We start from the raw sequence: 18,365 nt of genomic DNA, 5'->3' as shown, positions 1-18,365 counted from the left end.
AGTGTCACTAGAGGAGGTTTTGGAATTAATTGAGAAACTGAACAGTAACAAGTCACCGGGACCAGATGGCATTCACCCAAGAGTTCTGAAAGAACTCAAATGTGAAATTGAGGAACTATAAACTATGGTTTGTAACCTGTCCTTTAAATCAGCTACTGTACCCAATGACTGGAAGATAGCTAATGTAACGCCAATATTTAAGAAGGGCTCTAGAGGTGATCCTGGCAATTACAGACCGGTAAGTCTAATGTCAGTACCGGGCAAATTAGTTTAAACAATAGGAAAGAATAAAATTGTCAGACACATAGAAGAACATAAATTGTTGCACAAAAGTCAACATGGTTTCTGTAAAGGGAGATCATGTCTTACTAATCTATTAGAGTTCTTTGAGGGGCTCAACAAAACATGTGGACAAGGGGGATCCAGTGGACATAATGTACTTAGATTTCCAGAAAACCTTTGACAAGATCCCTCACCAAAGGCTCTTATGTAAATTAAGTTGTCATGCAATAAGAGGGAAGATCCTTTCATGGATTGAGAACTGTTTAAAAGACAGGGGACAAAGGGTAGGAATAAATGGTAAATTTTCAGTATGGAGAGTGGTAACTAGTGGTGTTCCCCAAGGGTCAGTCCTAGGACCAATCCTATTCAACATATTCATAAATGATCTGGAGAAAGGGGTAAACAGTGAGGTGGCAAAGTTTGCAGATGATACTGTCATAAATATAAAGGGAAGGGTAAACCCCTTTAAAATCCCTCCTGGCCAGAGGAAATCTCCTCTCACCTGTAAAGGGTTAAGAAGCTAAAGGTAACCTCGCTGGCACCTGACCAAAATGACCAATGAGGAGACAAGATACTTTCAAAAGCTGGGAGGAGGGAGAGAAACAAAGGGTCTGTCTGTCTGTCTATATTCTGTCTTTGCTGGGGATAGACCAGGAATGGAGTCTTAGAACTTTTAGTAAGTAATCTAGCTAGGTACGTGTTAGATTATGATTTCTTTAAATGGCTGAGAAAAGAATTGTGCTGAATAGAGTAACTATTTCTGTCTGTGTATCTTTTTTGTAACTTAAGGGTTTGCCTAGAGGGGTTCTCTATGTTTTGAATCTAATTACCCTGTAAGGTATCTACCATCCTGATTCTACAGGGGGGATTTCTTATTTCTAATTACTTCTATTTTTATTAAAAGTCTTCTTGTAAGAAAACTGAATGCTTTTTCATTGTTCTCAGATCCAAGGGTTTGGGTCTGTGGTCACCTATGCAAATTGGTGAGGCTTTTTATCCAACATTTCCCAGGAAACGGGGGGTGCAAGTGTTGGGAGGATTGTTCATTGTTCTTAGGATCCAAGGGTCTGGGTCTGTAGTCACCTAGGCAAATTGGTGAGGCTTTTTACCAAACCTTGTCCAGAAAGTGGGGTGCAAGGTTTTGGGAAGTATTTGGGGGGGAAAGACGTGTCCAAACAGCTCTTCCCCAGTAACCAGTATTTGTTTGGTGGTGGTAGCGGCCAATCCAAGGACAAAGGGTGGAATATTTTGTACCTTGGGGAAGTTTTGACCTAAGCTGGTAAAGATAAGCTTAGGAGGTTTTTCATGCAGGTCCCCACATCTGTACCCTAGAGTTCAGAGTGGGGGAGGAACCTTGACAGATACTAAACTGCTCAAGATAGTTAAGACCAAAGCAGACTGTGAAGAACTTCAAAAAGATCTCACAAAACTAAGTGTTTGGGCAACAAAATGGCAAATGAAATTTCATGTGGATAAATGTAAAGTAATGCACATTGGAAAAAATAACCCCAACTATACATACAATATGATGGGGGCTAATTTAGCTACAACTAATCAGGAGAAAGATCTTGGAGTCATCCTGGATAGTTCTCTGAACACATCCATGCAGTGTGCAGCAGCAGTCAAAAAAGGGATAGAGAATAAGACGGAGAATATCTTATTGCCTTTATATAAATCCATGGTACGCCCACATCTTGAATACTGTGTACAGATGTGGTCCCCTCCTCTCAAAAAAGATATACTGGCATTAGAAAAGGTTCAGAAAAGGGCAACTAAAATGATTAGGGGTTTGGAACAGGTCCCATATGAGGAGAGATTAAAGAGGCTAGGACTTTTCAGCTTGGAAAAGAGGAGACTAAGGAGGGATATGATAGAGGTCTATAAAATCATGAGTGGTGTGGAGAAAGTGAATAAGGAAAAGTTATTTACTTGTTCCCATAATATAAGAACTAGGGGCCACCAAATGAAATGAATGGGTAGGAGGTTTAAAACAAATAAAAGGAAGTTCTTCTTCACTCAGCACACAGTCAGCCTGTGGAATTCCTTGCCTGAGGAGGTTGTGAAGGCTAGGACTATAACAGGGTTTAAAGGAGAACGGGATAAATTCATGGAGGTTAAGTCCATTAATGGCTATTAGCCAGGATGGGTAAAGAATGGTGTCCCTAGCCTCCGTTTGTCAGAGGGTGAAGATGGATGGCAGGAGAGAGATCACTTGATCATTACCAACAGGTTCACTCCTTCTGGGGCACCTGGCATTGGCCACTGTCGGTAGACAGGATACTGGACTGGATGGACCTTTTGGTCTGACCCAGTATGGCTATTCTTATGTTCTTAAATGTCCATGGGACTTTCTTGCATCTGTGTCTGGTCTCTGATGTATCTTGTGTCTCAGCTGGGAGGTGTGGAGTTTTTTTTTATTGTCTCTTCATCTGGCTGGCTAACAGCTGCCCCTGGAAGCAGGAGGGGGCATGGGGTGGGGCTCTGATAAGAGCAGAGGAGTTGTTCTCTCTCCAGACAGGGTTTATTTTGGGCCCTCACGTTCTCATCCCCTCATCTCTTCATGGTTGCGGTGGATGAGGAGGTGAAGAGCCAAGGTGAGGAGAGATTGGAAGCTGGACTGATGGATGTGACAGCTTGGATGATCCAGCCCCTAGTTTAAGCCTGCAGGCAAAGCACAGGGCTGAGACTCAGAGGCTGTGGCAAAATAAAGACAAACAACTCCCGACTGAATGGGTCCCTGTGGTGAGGGGGGCACAGACCACCCACAGCAGCACCCTCCACCCCAGCCAATATCCCTGCCCAGTGTGGAGGGGAGGCTCTGGTGGGGTTGGAGAGCTGCTCAGCACTCACCACACCACAGTGGCTCCCATCCTGTGGGGCTGGGCCCAGCTCCCCGTTCTGGGCATTGTGACCTGGCTGCTCAGGTCTGGTGCTCTTGGTTCATGATTTCCGTGGTGCAGCTAAAGCCAGGAACCCACGCTAAAGCTGCTGCCCCTCCTACCCCTCTGCTTTGCTGATGGGACAGCTGCAGGGGTGCTGCTGTGGGTGGTTGGTGCCCCCTCGACCACAGGCCCACTCCAACTCTGACTGGCAGACAGGAGTCCTTGGAATGCACCCACTAGACCTGCAGATGGTCTGAGTCTGCATATCAGCCAGTCCCGAAGGCCCTTCTCTGGGCCCCTACAACTGTCTCCCCCAAAATGGGAACTGAGCACCTTGTGCAACCCCATCACATTTCCTAAGGAGTGTGGCTACCGCCAATCTTAGGGAGTCTGGCTGATGAGCAACGACACACTGGGAGAGGTGGGAGAATGCATCTTTTCAGTGGAGATGGGGGTGACATTAAATGTCTCAGGCCTGTGGCTCACTGTGGGGTTCCCCCCACCACCACAAAGGTGCACTAGATCTGGTATAAAATACTCTGCATGGACTTCATTTCTTGCTCCCCGCCACTGCAGGACCCAGAGAAATTCATGGGAAATATTTGCAAATTCAGCTGTTGGCTATTAGGTTAAAAATCACTGGCCTGAGTCCCCACTGCCCTGCATCTTGTTTTATCATTCACACCTGTGCTAAGTGCATGCAATGTGGGTCTCCAGTGCTACCAGACCAGAATTCTCCTCTTAAGCCTACTGGTAATAGTGGTTTGGACCCTCTTGGAACAGCTGTGTATGTGTTTTGTTTGCTTGGGGGAATGGACCAATTCAGACACAAATAAAGCTGTTTTCATTTGGGTTTTTTGTTCTGATTTTATGGAAAAATGCCTATGAGAGATAGGTTTTATAAAAGCTTTCAGGGCCTGATTCTCATTTACACTAAGGCCCCTTTACACCACTCTGGCAGCATAAAGTAGCTTTAAAATGGGTTTCGGAGTAACAGCCGTATTAGTCTGTATTCGCAAAAAGAAAAGGAGTACTTGTGGCACCTTAGAGACTAACCAATTTATCTGAGCATAAGCTTTCGTGAGCTACAGCTACTGCATCCGATGAAGTGAGCTGTAGCTCATGAAAGCTTATGCTCAGATAAATTGGTTAGCCTCTAAGGTGCCACAAGTACTCCTTTTCTTTTTAAAATGGGTATTATTGTAATTTACTACAACTGTAGGGCCGCTTTCCACTGCCACTGTAGTGTACTTGGGCCCTACTGTAAATGAGAATCAGTCCCTTTATGTTTTTAACTTCGGGCCGAACTACCCGGCAGTTTCCATTTAACCTTACATCCCTGCCTTTAAAGAATGAGCCACTTTTTCAGTCTACAATGCAAGTGAAGCTTCATAGTGTTAAATGAAGAGGTGATAATCTAAATAATGCAACATCCAGTGGCACAGGGAAAGCACGTGCTCGATGATCAGGACTCGGACTTCCACTCCCCAGAGCTGGCCCTGTCCAAGGCTTGTACTCAGCATCTGGAGTAAGGTGTAGCGCTTGTCTGCCCAGCCCCACTTGCCAGATGGCGTGTAGAGCAACTTACAGCCTCTCACTCAGCCTCTGGGCTGAGGAGCCATGACACATAGCCACAGGCCCCTGTGACTTTGTAACTGACACTGCCCACTAATCCACAAGCAACATGCTACCTAGTAACAGTTATAGCGTTGGAGAAGGCTTGCTAGAGGTAGGAGCAACACAGGAAGGAACGCCACCAAAGCCACAGGAGAAACCTTTCACTCTGTGACACAGCAGCTCCCAAGGGAGGGAAGCCTCTGGGCCAAATTCAGAAGTGATGTAAAAGATGGTAAACTATCCACTGGGTGTAAGAGAGCCTTAGGCAGCCAGATTCATCCCTGCTGTCATTCTGCTGCAACCTTGGAACCAGACACCAGCCTCAGTTACATCAGTGGAGATCCAGAGTAGCTCCAGTGCCCGCTAAGGGGTTACTCCAGATTTGCATTAGCATAACAAGGCAGCATTTGGCCCAAGGCAGGTCTCAGTGGATGTAAGTGATAAAGTAACGTAACTAGCCCAGACGTGGCCCTCAGAGCCCAACGCTAGGTGGTGTTGGAGCCTTCTCCTGGAAGCACGTGGGGCCCTCCGTGACTGGCACAACGGGTGTAAATTACATGCTGAGGAGGCAGAAGCTGGGGCGTGGAGCAGGAAATGCCTCCAGCAGAAGCACAGAAGGCCATGCCCCTTTCTACTTTAATTCATGCCTGTACCAGCCCTAACACTGCTGGGGGCAATTCAAACCTGGCAGAAGCAGGAGCAGCTCCCACTGATTTCAATGCGTGCTATGTCCCCTTGCCCCAGGGGCTGTATTTGGTCCCACAGGATCCTAGATCGATGAGAGCTTCACTTATTTTGCATAACCACTGAATGCCACCTCAATGCAGGTGACACCTGCTAGCAATACCTGCTTGCTAAACAGCTGGCTCCTAGGGCCTGGTTCTCTTCTCTCAGCATTTGGCTGCAGGGGAGTTACTCCTGACTCATGCTAGTGAAAAGGAAGTGAAAACCAGGCCCCCAAATAAAAACAATTAGGAGTCCTTGTGTCACCGTAGAGACTAACAAATTTTTTTAGGCATAAGCTTTCGTGGGCTAAAACCCACTTCATCAGATGCATAGAGTGGAACATACAGTAGGGAGGTATAAATACACAGCATATGAAAAGATGGGAGTTGCCTTACCAAGTGTGGGGTCAGTGCTAACGAGCCAATTCAGTTAAGGTGGAAGTGGGCTATTCTCAACAGTTGACAAGAAGTAATGTGTAACTTACCCCACCATGGTACCACCACTATGTTTGGTCCTACCATATGGACATTTCCCTTGGGGCATGTGGCACAGAGGCATAATGGGCCGAGAACAGGGTGTCTTATGGTGCAGAGATTTCAGGGACACTTCTGTGAGACTCTCCTTCGCCACCCAAGCATCATGACACAGGCATCCCTGGCTAGGAATGGAGCTCTCCGAAGATGTTGTGACCCACCATCCAATCCATGCTAATTACTATTCGTTGCTCCGTGCCTGTCCAGTCTGCATTACAAGTGCCCCTCGCAGGGGTTCTCACAAGAAATTTTTTGGTGGCGTCAGAGTGAGGCCACCAACTCTTGCTGGTGGCCGCTCTGACAATTTTTCCCTTAAATACTTAATTAACTTTAGGAAAAACAAATAAATATGCACATATACATGTCCAAATCATTGTAATTTATTTATGTAGGGTTTTTCTGCAGACTCAGTAATAAAAATAAGATACAGTTGTCTCTATTCTTTACTGGACCTAAACAAAATAGAAACAAAATAAGGTGCTTTGCACATTCGTGTCTATTTTGTTGTTTCTTTTGCTTTTTTGGCTGCCTTTTTTTTTTTTTTTTTTTTAAAGATTTGCTAGCTAGTATGGCTGCTGCTGTGAAAACTGATTATGTATATATCACTTTTCACAGCAGACTTACTAGCTAGCTGGGAGACAGTGAAAAGTGATATTAACACACATACAAATATCGCTTTTCACAGCAGACTTACGCATCCTCGGAAAGCCATGGATGGAGAGGTGGGTTGGGAAGCAGTGGGGGCCAGGAGAATGGGGGGGGGCGAGCCTGGGGCTGGAGCCCAAAACCCCCTGGCTGGTGGATGGCGCCTGAAGCCCTGCGTCTGGAGCCTGGCACCCGCCACCCCAGGGCTGAACCTGGAAGCCCGAGCCCCACCACCCCTGGGAAGGTCGGGAACTCACACCAGCGGCCTGCTCCTCTGGCATTTGTGTCTGCAAAGGAGGGCAGGGCCCAGCCCCTGCTGGCAGCTCTGTGGGAGGGGCCACTGCTTTCTCCCCCACCATCACTACCCAGGAGGCTGTGGCAGCAAGAAAGGCCTCTGGTGGCCGCATGCAGCCACATTTGAAAAACACTTCCCTACAACGCAGGTGTCATTTATTCTGGCCCTATCCCAAGGGTCTAGAGGTGAGAAAGGGAAAAGCCACTTATGCACAGTGCACATTCTATTTGCAAGACCACCGGAGAGATGGCTTCAGCCACCCCAGCCAGGGAAGCTGAGACACAGCCGGATTAACGGTTAATTGTGAAAGTGCCCCTGCTCCCTCCCTGCAAGCACAGACACCCTTTGAAACCAGGGGGAGAGGTGGGGAATGAGAGGCGGGGAGAGGAGCATCGAGGTGTTAATTCACACTAAGAGACTGGAATCTGGCTACTGAAGAGCTCAGCTCTGCGCCTAGCAGATCGGAAGGACCCCTTCACGGGCACTGAGATTCATGAGGATTGACTGAGGTCTTATGGGTCAGCCAGGATTGGACTCCATGGCCCTCCTAGTAGCCCCTGGTGCTTTGCTCTGAGTGAGCAGCACCCCCTGCCCTCATGTGGCTTATCTGGGGACAGTTTGCAGAGCAATGTATAAGTCAGTTGCTGAAAGTCAATTGAGTTAGACAGTCTACTTCCTTCCCTCCCTCCCCGCCTCCCTCTGCTTTCCCTCTTCCAGATCCGCAAGAGAAGCAAAGCCTGCCGGGGGGGCCTGTGGGAAAACGACGAACTGGTGTCCATCAACGGGAAGCCATGCACCGGCCTTTCCCACGCCAGCGCCATGCACATCATCGACTCCTCCAGCGACACGCTCCACATCTGTGTGAAACGGTAACAGCCAAGTGCAGGCTCCAGGCAGGGAGCGAACTGCAGGGATACAGACCCCCTGCAGCGCAGCTTCATTCTGCACAGCAGCTGTCATGCAGCTGGATGCGGGTATCACTTTAGCTAACACAAGGCAGGGCAGCCTTGTCCTAGTTCACTGGGGCATGAAAACAAGTCAGAAAAACAGACCTCTGGAGGACTTTGCATTCAACAAGTGTATGGCCTCTTAGGGCTTCCTGGTTGTCTCTATGCCGTACTCCACGGCCCATTAGACTGCATGGCAATAGTGGGGAACAGAACTCAGGTCCTCCTGCTCCTATTGCTTTAGCTAAGGGAATCAATGTTAGCAATGTAGGGAATATGACTCATAGATGAGCAATTATGATTCCATTCTGCAGCAGGCAGTGTTTCACACCAGACAGTTCATCACAGTCATAAGTAACATTAGTGACATTGCTTTACTTTGGATAAACGAGTATTCTGTACAACTGGGTTTGATTACACAGGGGCCAATTACATTAAAGGAAACATGGCATGGTGCATTAATGACAGCATTCCATAGTAAGGCCAATAATGGGATGGAAACAGGGGCATAAATAAGTCAGAAGCATACATCCAGACATGTTCCCCCCTCTGGCCTGCAAGAGGTCCAGCTGGCTAATGTCCTGATCCAGCAAAGCACTGAAGCAGGGGACTAACTTCAAGCACTTGAGTAGGCTTCAGTGGGACTATTCCTGAGAAGTTAAACAAGTGCTTTAGGGTTTGCTGGATTAGGGTCCAGTCCAGGTCAGGAGTAAATCCTGTAGGTTAGAGATAGAAAAGCCCTGGGAAGTCCCATCTCCTCCCTCTCCATGAGAGTGCAGAATTCACCCCTATTGTACCCAAGACTGGACAAAGCACTAGTGAATGTCCCTTCCACAGCGATAAAGAAACACACTGGCTGATGGTCTCTGCAGAGTGGGGCCAGAGGGTGGCTGTGCTCACGCAGGGAAGAAAAGGGCAGGATGACCCCACCCACAAGGAATCAGTACCAGGTCTCCATCTAGTGCAGGGGAGGGCAAACTATCGTTCACGGGCCGGATCTAGCCTGTCAGGGCTTTCAATCCAGCCCGGGGGATTGCCAGCCCCATGACACAGCGGGGCTAAGGCAGGCTCCCTGCCTGCCCTGGCCCCGTGCCCCTCCTCCAAGTGGCCAGCACCACATCCCTACAACCCCTAGGGGAGGGCTCTGTGTGCTGCCCTCGCCTGCAGGCACCACCACCCCCCCCACAGCTCCCATTGGCCGGGAGTGGGGAACCATGGCCAATGGGAACTTTGGGGGTGGTACCCACAGGTGAGGGCAGTGTGCAGCAGAGCCACCTGCCCCACCCCTTCCCCAGGAGCAACTGCCAGACATTCTGGCAACTTCTGGGAGCAGTGTTGGGCCAGGGCAGGGAGGGAGCCTGCCTTAGCCCCGCTGCCACCCCGGAGCTGCTCGAGGTAAGCAGCGCTGGGTCAGAGCACCCAACCCAAACCCCTCCTGTACCCCAAACCCCTGCCCTGAGCCCCCTAACCTCCTGCTGCACATCTCCTGCCCTCCAATACCCTGCCCTGAGCCCCCTCCTACACCCCAACCCTTTGCCCTGAGCCCCTTCCTGCACACCACACCCCCTTCCCACACCCCAACCTCCTGCCCCCGCCCTACATTCATGGCCCTGCATACAATTTTCCCACCCAGATGTGGCCCTCAGGCCAAAAAGTTTGCCTACTCCTGGTCTAGCGGGAGCGAGCCAGGGCACTGAGACATTCTGCTGTGGTCACCTGTGGTTCTGGGCTCTTATCAGTGCTTAAGTGTGACAAGAGAGGCCTGCGGAAGGTGTCTAGAATAGCACTGGCCTTATGTCACCACATTGGAGACCGCCTGCAGGCAGCAGGTGCTGGGACAAATTTCACTGGGACAAAAATCAACACACTTTGAATTAGCAAAGTGACACAGGCAGTCTCCCCACTGGGGGTGTGAATCAGCTGTCCAGAGGCCAGCATTAGATGGCTTTGGGATAACATAACTAGCTGGCCTTACTCTTCAATGGGGCTTGCCAAATGCTGCTGCCTGTTAAATATGGCTCAAGGAGCAGAGATGCATGTTCCCATGCAGCACAGCCTTCGTTTCCTTCCCAATGGGAGAGTCAGCGTGCTGATTCCAGTGAGTGCGAGTGAGAGATGGGGCCTAACAGCCAGGACTCCAGGGTACTGTTCCTAGCTTGGATTCCCACAGCAAGGAGTAATGCTTGGTTATTTTCAAAAAAAGCAGCAGGGGGAAGGAAGGGAGTGAGACAGGCATCTTTTTATTTTAGGGATTCAGGGATGCTGAAAGAGTTGGTCTGGGAGGCCATGTGAGGGAGGGGATGGTGGCCCGCACAGCTATGAGTGAGAGCGGAGGTCATCCTAATAACCAGCAGTGGGAAGGAGTGTGTGAATGAGACATCCCTTAGTCAAGATGTGCATGTGGCCCACACCGTTGCAATGTTTGAGAAGCCTCGAACTAGACCATTTCCAACAGAACCAAATTCCAAGACTGCCCTGCACCCTCAGCAGTTCACATTTTCATTCAGAGCTCTCTCTTGCATGATTTGCACGCATGGTACCCCCCCAAAGGTAAGCAGTTGTGGCAATGGGAATTACCTTGTGAGTTAGCCAGATGGCACTAGAGTGCATCATGGGGGTGCTGCAGGCCCTGAGAGCGCCAGAGTTCCTGGAGTAAACAAGGCTGGTTAGCTCTATGGTGCTACTGCTCTGATCTAATTAGACTGTATAACAATGATACTTGGTGCTACCACTTCTTCCCTTCCCGATAGCCCAAATGGAACACTGTCACAGCCCCCTTGCCCACTGCTCTCACATTTTATCCCCTTTGCGGTCATTGAGAGGAAGCCAAGTGGTACAATTGTCAAAAGCACCTAAGACCCAGATTTTTAATGGTATGTAGGTGTTGCTGCGCTCAGCATTGCAACAGTTAATTGACTGAGAAGCCTAAGACTCATCTTCAAAGGGATTTAGGCACTTAGGAGCCTAAATCCAATTGACTTTCAATGGGATTTTGGCTCCTAAGTACTCCAAACCCTTTTGAAAACAAGGATGTAGGTGCCTGTCATTCCAATTTTTTTTTTTTACTATACAGCCAAGCAACAAATTATCCTTCATGAACCCTTACATTTAAAAGAGACCTGCCTGCTCTGACCACTTGCAGTACAAGCATACACCCAGCCCCCGCCTCCCTTAGGGCTCACAGTGAAAGTTTCCCTTGCCGCCATATGAGCTTTTCTTTCTCAAGCGTTTATTGGTTTGAAAGATGAAGCATAACTGCTTCTGAACCACCTTTTCCCAGACCACGTGCCAAAGTGCCAAGTCCTGACTCAGGGCGTACCTGACTGAAGGCGCAGCTGCACGTACAGTGGCGTGTAGTGTACGGACACTGCACACCGAGCTAGCACAGGTATACACAGCAGCGGAGACAGTGAGGCACGGTTTATGTGAGTAGAATGCCCTACACGCCTGAACCCTGGAGATGTACCCTACGTGGCTCTCCACTTGCCCAAGCTGGGCCTCCCACATCTAATGCTGCTATTTTTAGCAGTGTAGCATCCCGCTACCTCCCTGCTGCCAGAGCCTTGCACTGCGCCATGTAGCTATGCACCATAGCAGCAAGTGTGGATACAGCCTGGCTTCTGCTGCAGGGTGTAGCTACATGTGTAGTGCCTGTACTGTGCGTGCCGCTGTAAGTGTAGACACAGCCTAATGGGAGTTCTGACACAGCAGGTTCTAGGTAATAAGAACGGCAGAATTCGGCCCCAGTGAGAACCCAAGGGGCCAAATCATGGAGTCCTGACTCAGTCTTTTGCAAGTAAAAGTACCACTGATTTTTGCATGGCCAGAACCCTCAGGACTGAGCCCATGGGATATACAGTCAGACACCAGAGTACAGGGCTCAGTTACAGCTCTCACCAGCCAAACTGGGATGGTCACAGGAGGAGAAGGTGCCTTTCCCCTGCTGTGGGGCCTGGAGACTGTTAGGGGGCTTATTCCTTCACCCGCTTCCTTCCCTGGTCCTTCTCGCATGAACAGAGAGCAACAATACCCGAAGTCCAAAGGTGCAAACAATTCGATGTTTATTGGGGTGAACTTCCAGCAAGCATGATTCCAGTTTCCTTCCTTAGTGTCCTCCTTCCCAGCTCTGACACCACAGAGCCTTACACCTGTGTCCTTGTTCCCATTCCTGCCCTTAGCAAAACATGATTCCAATTTCCTCACCCCCATTCCCTGTTCCCACCCCCACCCACTCACTTCCTGATGGACTGCAGGCTATATAGTAAAACTTGAGTTCTGCTTTGCTATACCTTAACCAATCATTTTCCTGAAATTTAACTAACCAATCCTAACATATTGTAACATGATTATGTAACCAATTATATCCCACCACCTTAATTAATTTACACCCAGCAAAATTAATTATACAGCAGACAGGAACAATCACAGAACCAGACAGAGATTATACAGACAAACAATAGCAAAGCGGGAACTATAATGACAAAACAATACAGAAGTGAGGATTTCACATCCCAGTATTGATAAGTGAGTTCTTGCCAGACAGGATGCTATCAAACTAAGTTTCCTTTAACATCTTCTAGGCACTTCCCTTTCTCTGGAGGAGATAGGCATTATCAGGACAGGACTGTATTCCTAAAAGCCCAATAGCACCTGATTTCAATGTGACTAGTTTGGAATGTGAGGATGTGACCTGTCGCTTCCCAGCTTATGGCTGCCTCTGCTGCTTAGCCAAAGGCCTTAGCCTAAGCACAGGGCCTCAGACTGTCACAGTAAGAGAAGGACCTTACACTGGCAGACAGTGATTTTGATTCTTTCTTTTATACCTCTAGAACTAGCCAAGTGATAAGAATACACCTAAATTCTTAAAGTACAGGCCTTTGCAGACAGGCCTGAATATCAATATCCTAACAGAGACAATATGCCTTTTGAGAAGCATAGCAGCTCCCAAGGTCTGGGGGAGGAGAAGACGGGGTGCAACTTGCTATTCCTGTGTCGCAGGTATAGCCAACACCCTTTCCAGCACAGCCAAGCTAGGAAGCAGAGAAATGTCAGTGATGAATTGGCCCTGATGTAGCCATCCGAGTCGCACCTGCAAACGGTGGGTTTGAATTTGGCCTGTATCATCCGGATAGGCGAGACACTTACGGACCCTGTCCCTCCCCTATGCTGAGGGCCAAACCCCCTGCATCCTAGGAATTCCTCCACAGACTGAAATTCACTGAGTCACTCCTCCTTTTCTTCACAGGGCGGCCGGCAGAGACCGGTCTGGCACACGGCCCCTGCACTCACTTTCCCCTGGGCAGCTGCGAGTGCTCTCCCCACCCTCCCCAGTCAGCCCAGAGCCAGCTGGTCCCCCAGCTACCACCCCACCAGAGCCGCAGCGCAGGCGGCAGCAGCAGCTGGAGAGTCTGACCTCGCCCCCCGACAGCGAGGCGTACTACGGCGAGACGGACAGCGACGCCGACAACATTGCCCAGGAGAAGCACCGGCGGGCCCGCAAGAAGAGCCCTCGTTCTCCACCTGGGGGCTCCAACAACAAGCCAGGCGAGCCACAGGACGAGGTGTCCCTGTCCGAGCTGAGTGGCTATGACAGCACCCTGGAGGCAGCAGCACAGGCCGGAGAGAACATGAGTGGCGTGGCCAAGAAAGACATCGTGCAGCAGCCTGGCAGCCGCACGGACACCTCTTTCTCGGAGAGTGAGGTGCTGCTGCAGCCACCCCCAGCAGACAGCAGGGAGCTCTCCCCAGAGGCCATGCTCCTGCCCCATGCCACCAAGACCATCCGAGCTGAGCGCCACCTCATCCCCATGGTGGGGCCAGTAGAACACCCAGTCGATGAAGATTTAACCACCACCTATGCAGAGAAAGCCAAACAAGCCAGTAAGTGCCCCCAGACACACCTATCTACACCCCCGCTGCAACCTGCCTGTGCTAACTCCCCTTCCCAGGCTGAAAGGGCCTTCACCCAGCTTCTCTCGCGTGGATGGAGGCAGGGCCAGGCCAGCCCTGCAGGGATCTGAGCTGGTAGCTTAGGTCATTCAGGGTCTCTTCTGGCAGGCGCTCAGGGAATATGTTGGGAGTCTAGAATTCAAGCACAAAAAGTGGCAGGACTCCACTCATCCCCACCCTGATTTCTGTTGAGAACAGGAGGGAGATGGCAGGTACTGGAACTGTCTGGGTTCGAGAGTGTGCTGGTAACACCTGCGCTCCAGAAAAGTGGCTCGGGTGAGAGTCCTAAGCCTGGTCTCTCACTGCCTAGGCTGGGGACAGCACCTGGGGACAAAGCAACCCCATTCACTCTATAGCCACCGCTGTGTCCAAGCAAAGGAGCAATATGGATGGACTCCAAAGGGGTCACACCCAGCCCTCATAGTGAAGGAGAATTGCTGTGAGACAGTTTGAGAACAGAAAATGGAGACAGTCTCCACTCAGAGCCATCCCAAAATATTGTTACCAATGGCTTACATCTCCTTAGGGCTGGTCCTCCCACCCTGTCAAAATCAAGGGGGCCTGTCCACTTTCCTCCCCCTTTGGAAGGTGATTTTGCTGCAGCCTTGTTTGCATCAGCAGGCATGGGTGTGTCTGCATGTGGCGCTAGCTGGCTAGCTCCAGTAGAGGAGATTGCTTTTCATGCATGGGCATGCCTGTGAGGCGAAGCGAGGGGGGAAAAAATCTCAGTCAACTCTGACAATGCCCTGTGGTGGGAGCCCCCTCACTTAAGATATTTAAACTGGGACAAAACACCAGAGAATACGCTCTAGGGAACAATCCTACACTGGACTCTGGGTGATGGACTAGAGGAGTATGTCTACACTGCACACTAAAGCCTGACTCTGACTCATATTTGAGCCCAAGCCCCCTTCCGTCCACACACAAATCAGTGTGAATCAAGTCACCAAGCACTCAGGAACCAGGATCGAGGACCCTGCTGGGTCAGAGCCGGAGTTCTACTGTGACTTGGACCCAAGCCCTGTTGGTTTACGGTGTGGACACAGCTCAAGCTGCAGACCCTAGCCAGAAGGTCTGTGCAGTGCAGTGTGGACACATTAGCACGGCTGTGGAAACCCAGGTCCAGCAATTGTAATCCCAGGTTTACAATGCAGTGTGGATGCTCAAACACAGGCTTTGACGTCCCCAAGCCTGAGTCCCACAGAGCTGAGTTTACAATGCAGTGTAGATATACCTGAAGTGACCTAACAGGACCATTGAATCTCTTACTTCTGTGGTTCTATAATTCTGTGTCTTTCCACTCAGCCTCCACCTGCTTTGTAGATTTAACTGAGCAGTTGTTAGGGTTCATGGAAATCAGGGCTGGAAGAGATCTTGGAAGTACCAAATGTAATCCTCTTGAGCCAGCTATTCCATCCTCCTTTAATGTTTTTGAACATTTCCATAGGTAACACCTCTGTGATCTCCTTTGATTGCTGCTCTGCTAATTGCTCTTACCACGAGGGTATTTTTCCTTATATTGAATATAAACCTGCCTTTATTCATGGTTAGCTTAAGACCATTACTCCTTGTATTACATTCTTGGCCAGCTTTCCCTGCCTATCATTTCCCCTCACCTATCATTTCCTCTCAAGAACTTGTAGCAAGATGTTATGGGGAAGGAGAAAGCTGGGTCCCACCTCCCTTAGTCTTGGGCATCTTACCTGCCTCCTGCTACCCAGGCAGTATTTTAATGCCTTACATGATGACAGGGCAAGAGCCATCCTTTCTTTAGAGTTGTGACCTATGCAGCTCTATCAATATTTTGTACAATAGTATCTGTCATCCAAGGACCATAAACAGCTGTACAAACAATCAGTTCAGATTACAGCCCCACTGTGAGGTAGGTCATTCATATTATCTGAAATCCTCCAATCACAATTTAAAGATGTCAAGTTAGAGAATCCACCACTGTCTCTAGTTCAGGGGTGGGCACACTATGGCAGTGTGCCATATTACAAATGGGGGGACTGATGCACAGAGAAGTTAAAAGACTTGCCTGTGGTCACACAGCAAATTGGGAATAAAACCCAGGAGTCCCAACTCCCAGTCCCCTGCTCTAACCACTAGACTTGCCTCCTGCTATTAGCAAATATTTCCAATGGCTGGAGAAAGGACACGAGAAGGGGAAGGCTCTGAGTTACTACATAGAAATTCTTTCCCAGGTGCCTGGCTGGTGGTCTTGCCCACATGCTCAGGGTCTAAGTGATCGCCATATTTAAGGTTAGGAAGGAATTTTCTCCTAGCAGATACCCTAGAGTTTTTTGCCTTCCTCTGCAGCATGGGGCCTGGTTCACTTGCTGGTTTGAACTAGAGCAGGGGTGGGCAAACTTTTTGGCCTGAGGGCCACATCTGGGTATGGAAATTGTATGGTGGGCCATGAATGCTCACGAAATTGGGGCTGGAGTGCAGGAGGGGGGTGAGAGCTCTAGCTGGGGGTGCAGGCTCTGGGGTGGGGCTGGGGCTGAGGGGTTTGGGGTGCAGGAGGGTGCTCTGGGCTGGGATTGAGGAGTTTGGATTGCAGGAGGGGATCAGGGCTGGGACGTGGGAGGGGCTCAGAGATGCAGGCTCCAGGCAGCGCTTCCCTTAAGCAGCTCCCGGAAGCAGCAGCAGCAGCAGCAGGTCCCCCCTCTGGCTCCGACGCGGAGCCCCCTGGCTGCCCCTACACATAGGAGCCGGAGAAGGGACATGCTGCTGTTGCTTCTGGGAGCCACGTGGAGCCATGGCACGCGTGTGCGGAGCAGCCCACGAGCCCGCTCCTCGGCTGGAGAGCAGGAACGGGGCAAGCCCCAGATTAAATCGGCTGGCGGACCGGATGTGGCCTGCAGGCCATTGTGTGCCCACCCCTGAACTAGAGTGAATGGTGGATTCTCTAACTGGATGTCTTTAAATTGTGATTGGAGGATTTCAGTAACTCAGCCACAGGTATGGGGTTTGTTACAGGAGTGGGTGGGTGAGTTCTGTGGCCTGTGACATGCAGGAGGTCAGATTAGATATTCACGATGATCCTTTCTGACCTATGAATCTGTGAGTCAATGTTGTAAGGCCACTGCTACAGCCGTTTTCCTCCCTTTCTCGGAGAGGATACCACTCTCTCTCCTTGCCCAAAGGAGCTTTGGAGACTGCTTCCAAAGCTAAGCTCCTTCCTCATGGCAGGGCACTGAGCTATTGCTCTGCCCCATGTCGCAAGGCAGACTCAGTCCCACAGGTGCTATCTTAAATCAGACCCAGCTTGGCAGTACTGATGATGCAAGGCCAGGCCTTGGCTGGTTCTGTTTGTCCCACAGCCTGTTTAGAATTCACCCCCGCTTAGGACAGCAGCAAAAAGAGCAATTTCCATCTCCCCCAGGCTGAAGCTATTTTTTCCCCTTTGAATAATGTACAAGTATGAGGTGAATGCTGAGAAAGGCATGTCCAGCTGCTCTCTGCCACCTGATAGTCCTAGAACTGGATGAGCAATTGCTTTACATCAGGGCTTATTTCCAAGGACCAAGTCAGCACAGAAGGCTCCCAGGAAAGCCACATATTTCAATCAAAGCATTTCTGATGGCAGAATAATCTCCCATGGCCGGAGGTGACATACGGATGTTGCTAGCTAGACGGGGGGTTCCTAGCATCATTGTGGGCTGAGCTAGTACTTTCCTTTCCTGGTATACTCCCTTTTGGGCGAGGCTTCTCTCAGCAAGAGCCCTGGTGGAAGAGTCCCCAGTAGCGATTCGCAGGCTGATGGCACTCCATGGCGGTTCACATGGCCTTTTACTAGGCTGCAACTCTCTGCTGCCTGCGAGGGTGGAGACAAACCTTTCTGCCCTGGTCAGGCCATAGCACAATGGTCTGGTCAGTGACAAACCAAGGAACAACAGAAAAGAAACGGGGGGTGGGGGGGGGGGAGTGGTAAGAGGAGCAAAGGCATTCCCATGCTATGGCGAAGAGAGCTAGAGAAACTCCTGCACCTAAATACACCCATTCTGCACTTCATGGCTTTGACTGAAGTCTGGGATATGTTGGCTGCCATGGGAGCCCAGCTGGAGGGGCACTAGGGATGTGGTGCTGGTTTGGAAAGGGGTGTTACTATAGTGCTTGGGCCTGGATTCAGCACAGCCTCTGCTGGCTCTGGTGGAGCCTATGCACAATTTAAAGCTGCCCTCCCATTGAGAAGCCCTGTAGTTCCTCTTGAGCAAACACCACCTGCCCTTTCCTGGTGAAGGATCTCCCTGATCCATGCCCACAGAGATGGTGAGGGTGCTCTCTAGAGTTTCCTGAGCCAGAAGGGTGAATCAAGATTGTGGTTCAAAACCAGCTGCTTTTAAAAAGTGGACTTGATTCTGCGCGGGGAATGGATGACTCAGTGGGTCAGTAATGGGAGCACAGTGCTGGATTTATAGGCCATGAGACCATTAAAGACCATTTAGATCATCCAATCAAATCCCTGATTTTTGCAGAATATCAC

At 50.0% G+C, this 18,365-nt stretch overlaps 1 protein-coding gene across 1 annotated transcript in view; it reads left to right on the top strand.

Annotated features, from left to right (window-relative positions):
• The window catches only part of SYNPO2L (synaptopodin 2 like), a 58,710-nt gene that overhangs the window by 22,947 nt on the left and 17,398 nt on the right, over positions 1-18,365 (top strand). The window contains exons 2-3 of the mRNA XM_074958451.1: positions 7,698-7,849; positions 13,173-13,807. Of these exons, the coding sequence (XP_074814552.1) occupies positions 7,698-7,849; positions 13,173-13,807 (787 nt within the window). The remainder of the gene's footprint in view (positions 1-7,697; positions 7,850-13,172; positions 13,808-18,365) is intronic.

The sequence above is a fragment of the Natator depressus genome, chromosome 7, assembly GCF_965152275.1.
Source record: "Natator depressus isolate rNatDep1 chromosome 7, rNatDep2.hap1, whole genome shotgun sequence".
Classification (NCBI taxonomy): Eukaryota; Metazoa; Chordata; order Testudines; family Cheloniidae; genus Natator; species Natator depressus.
This window is presented reverse-complemented; position numbering and strand designations above follow the sequence as displayed.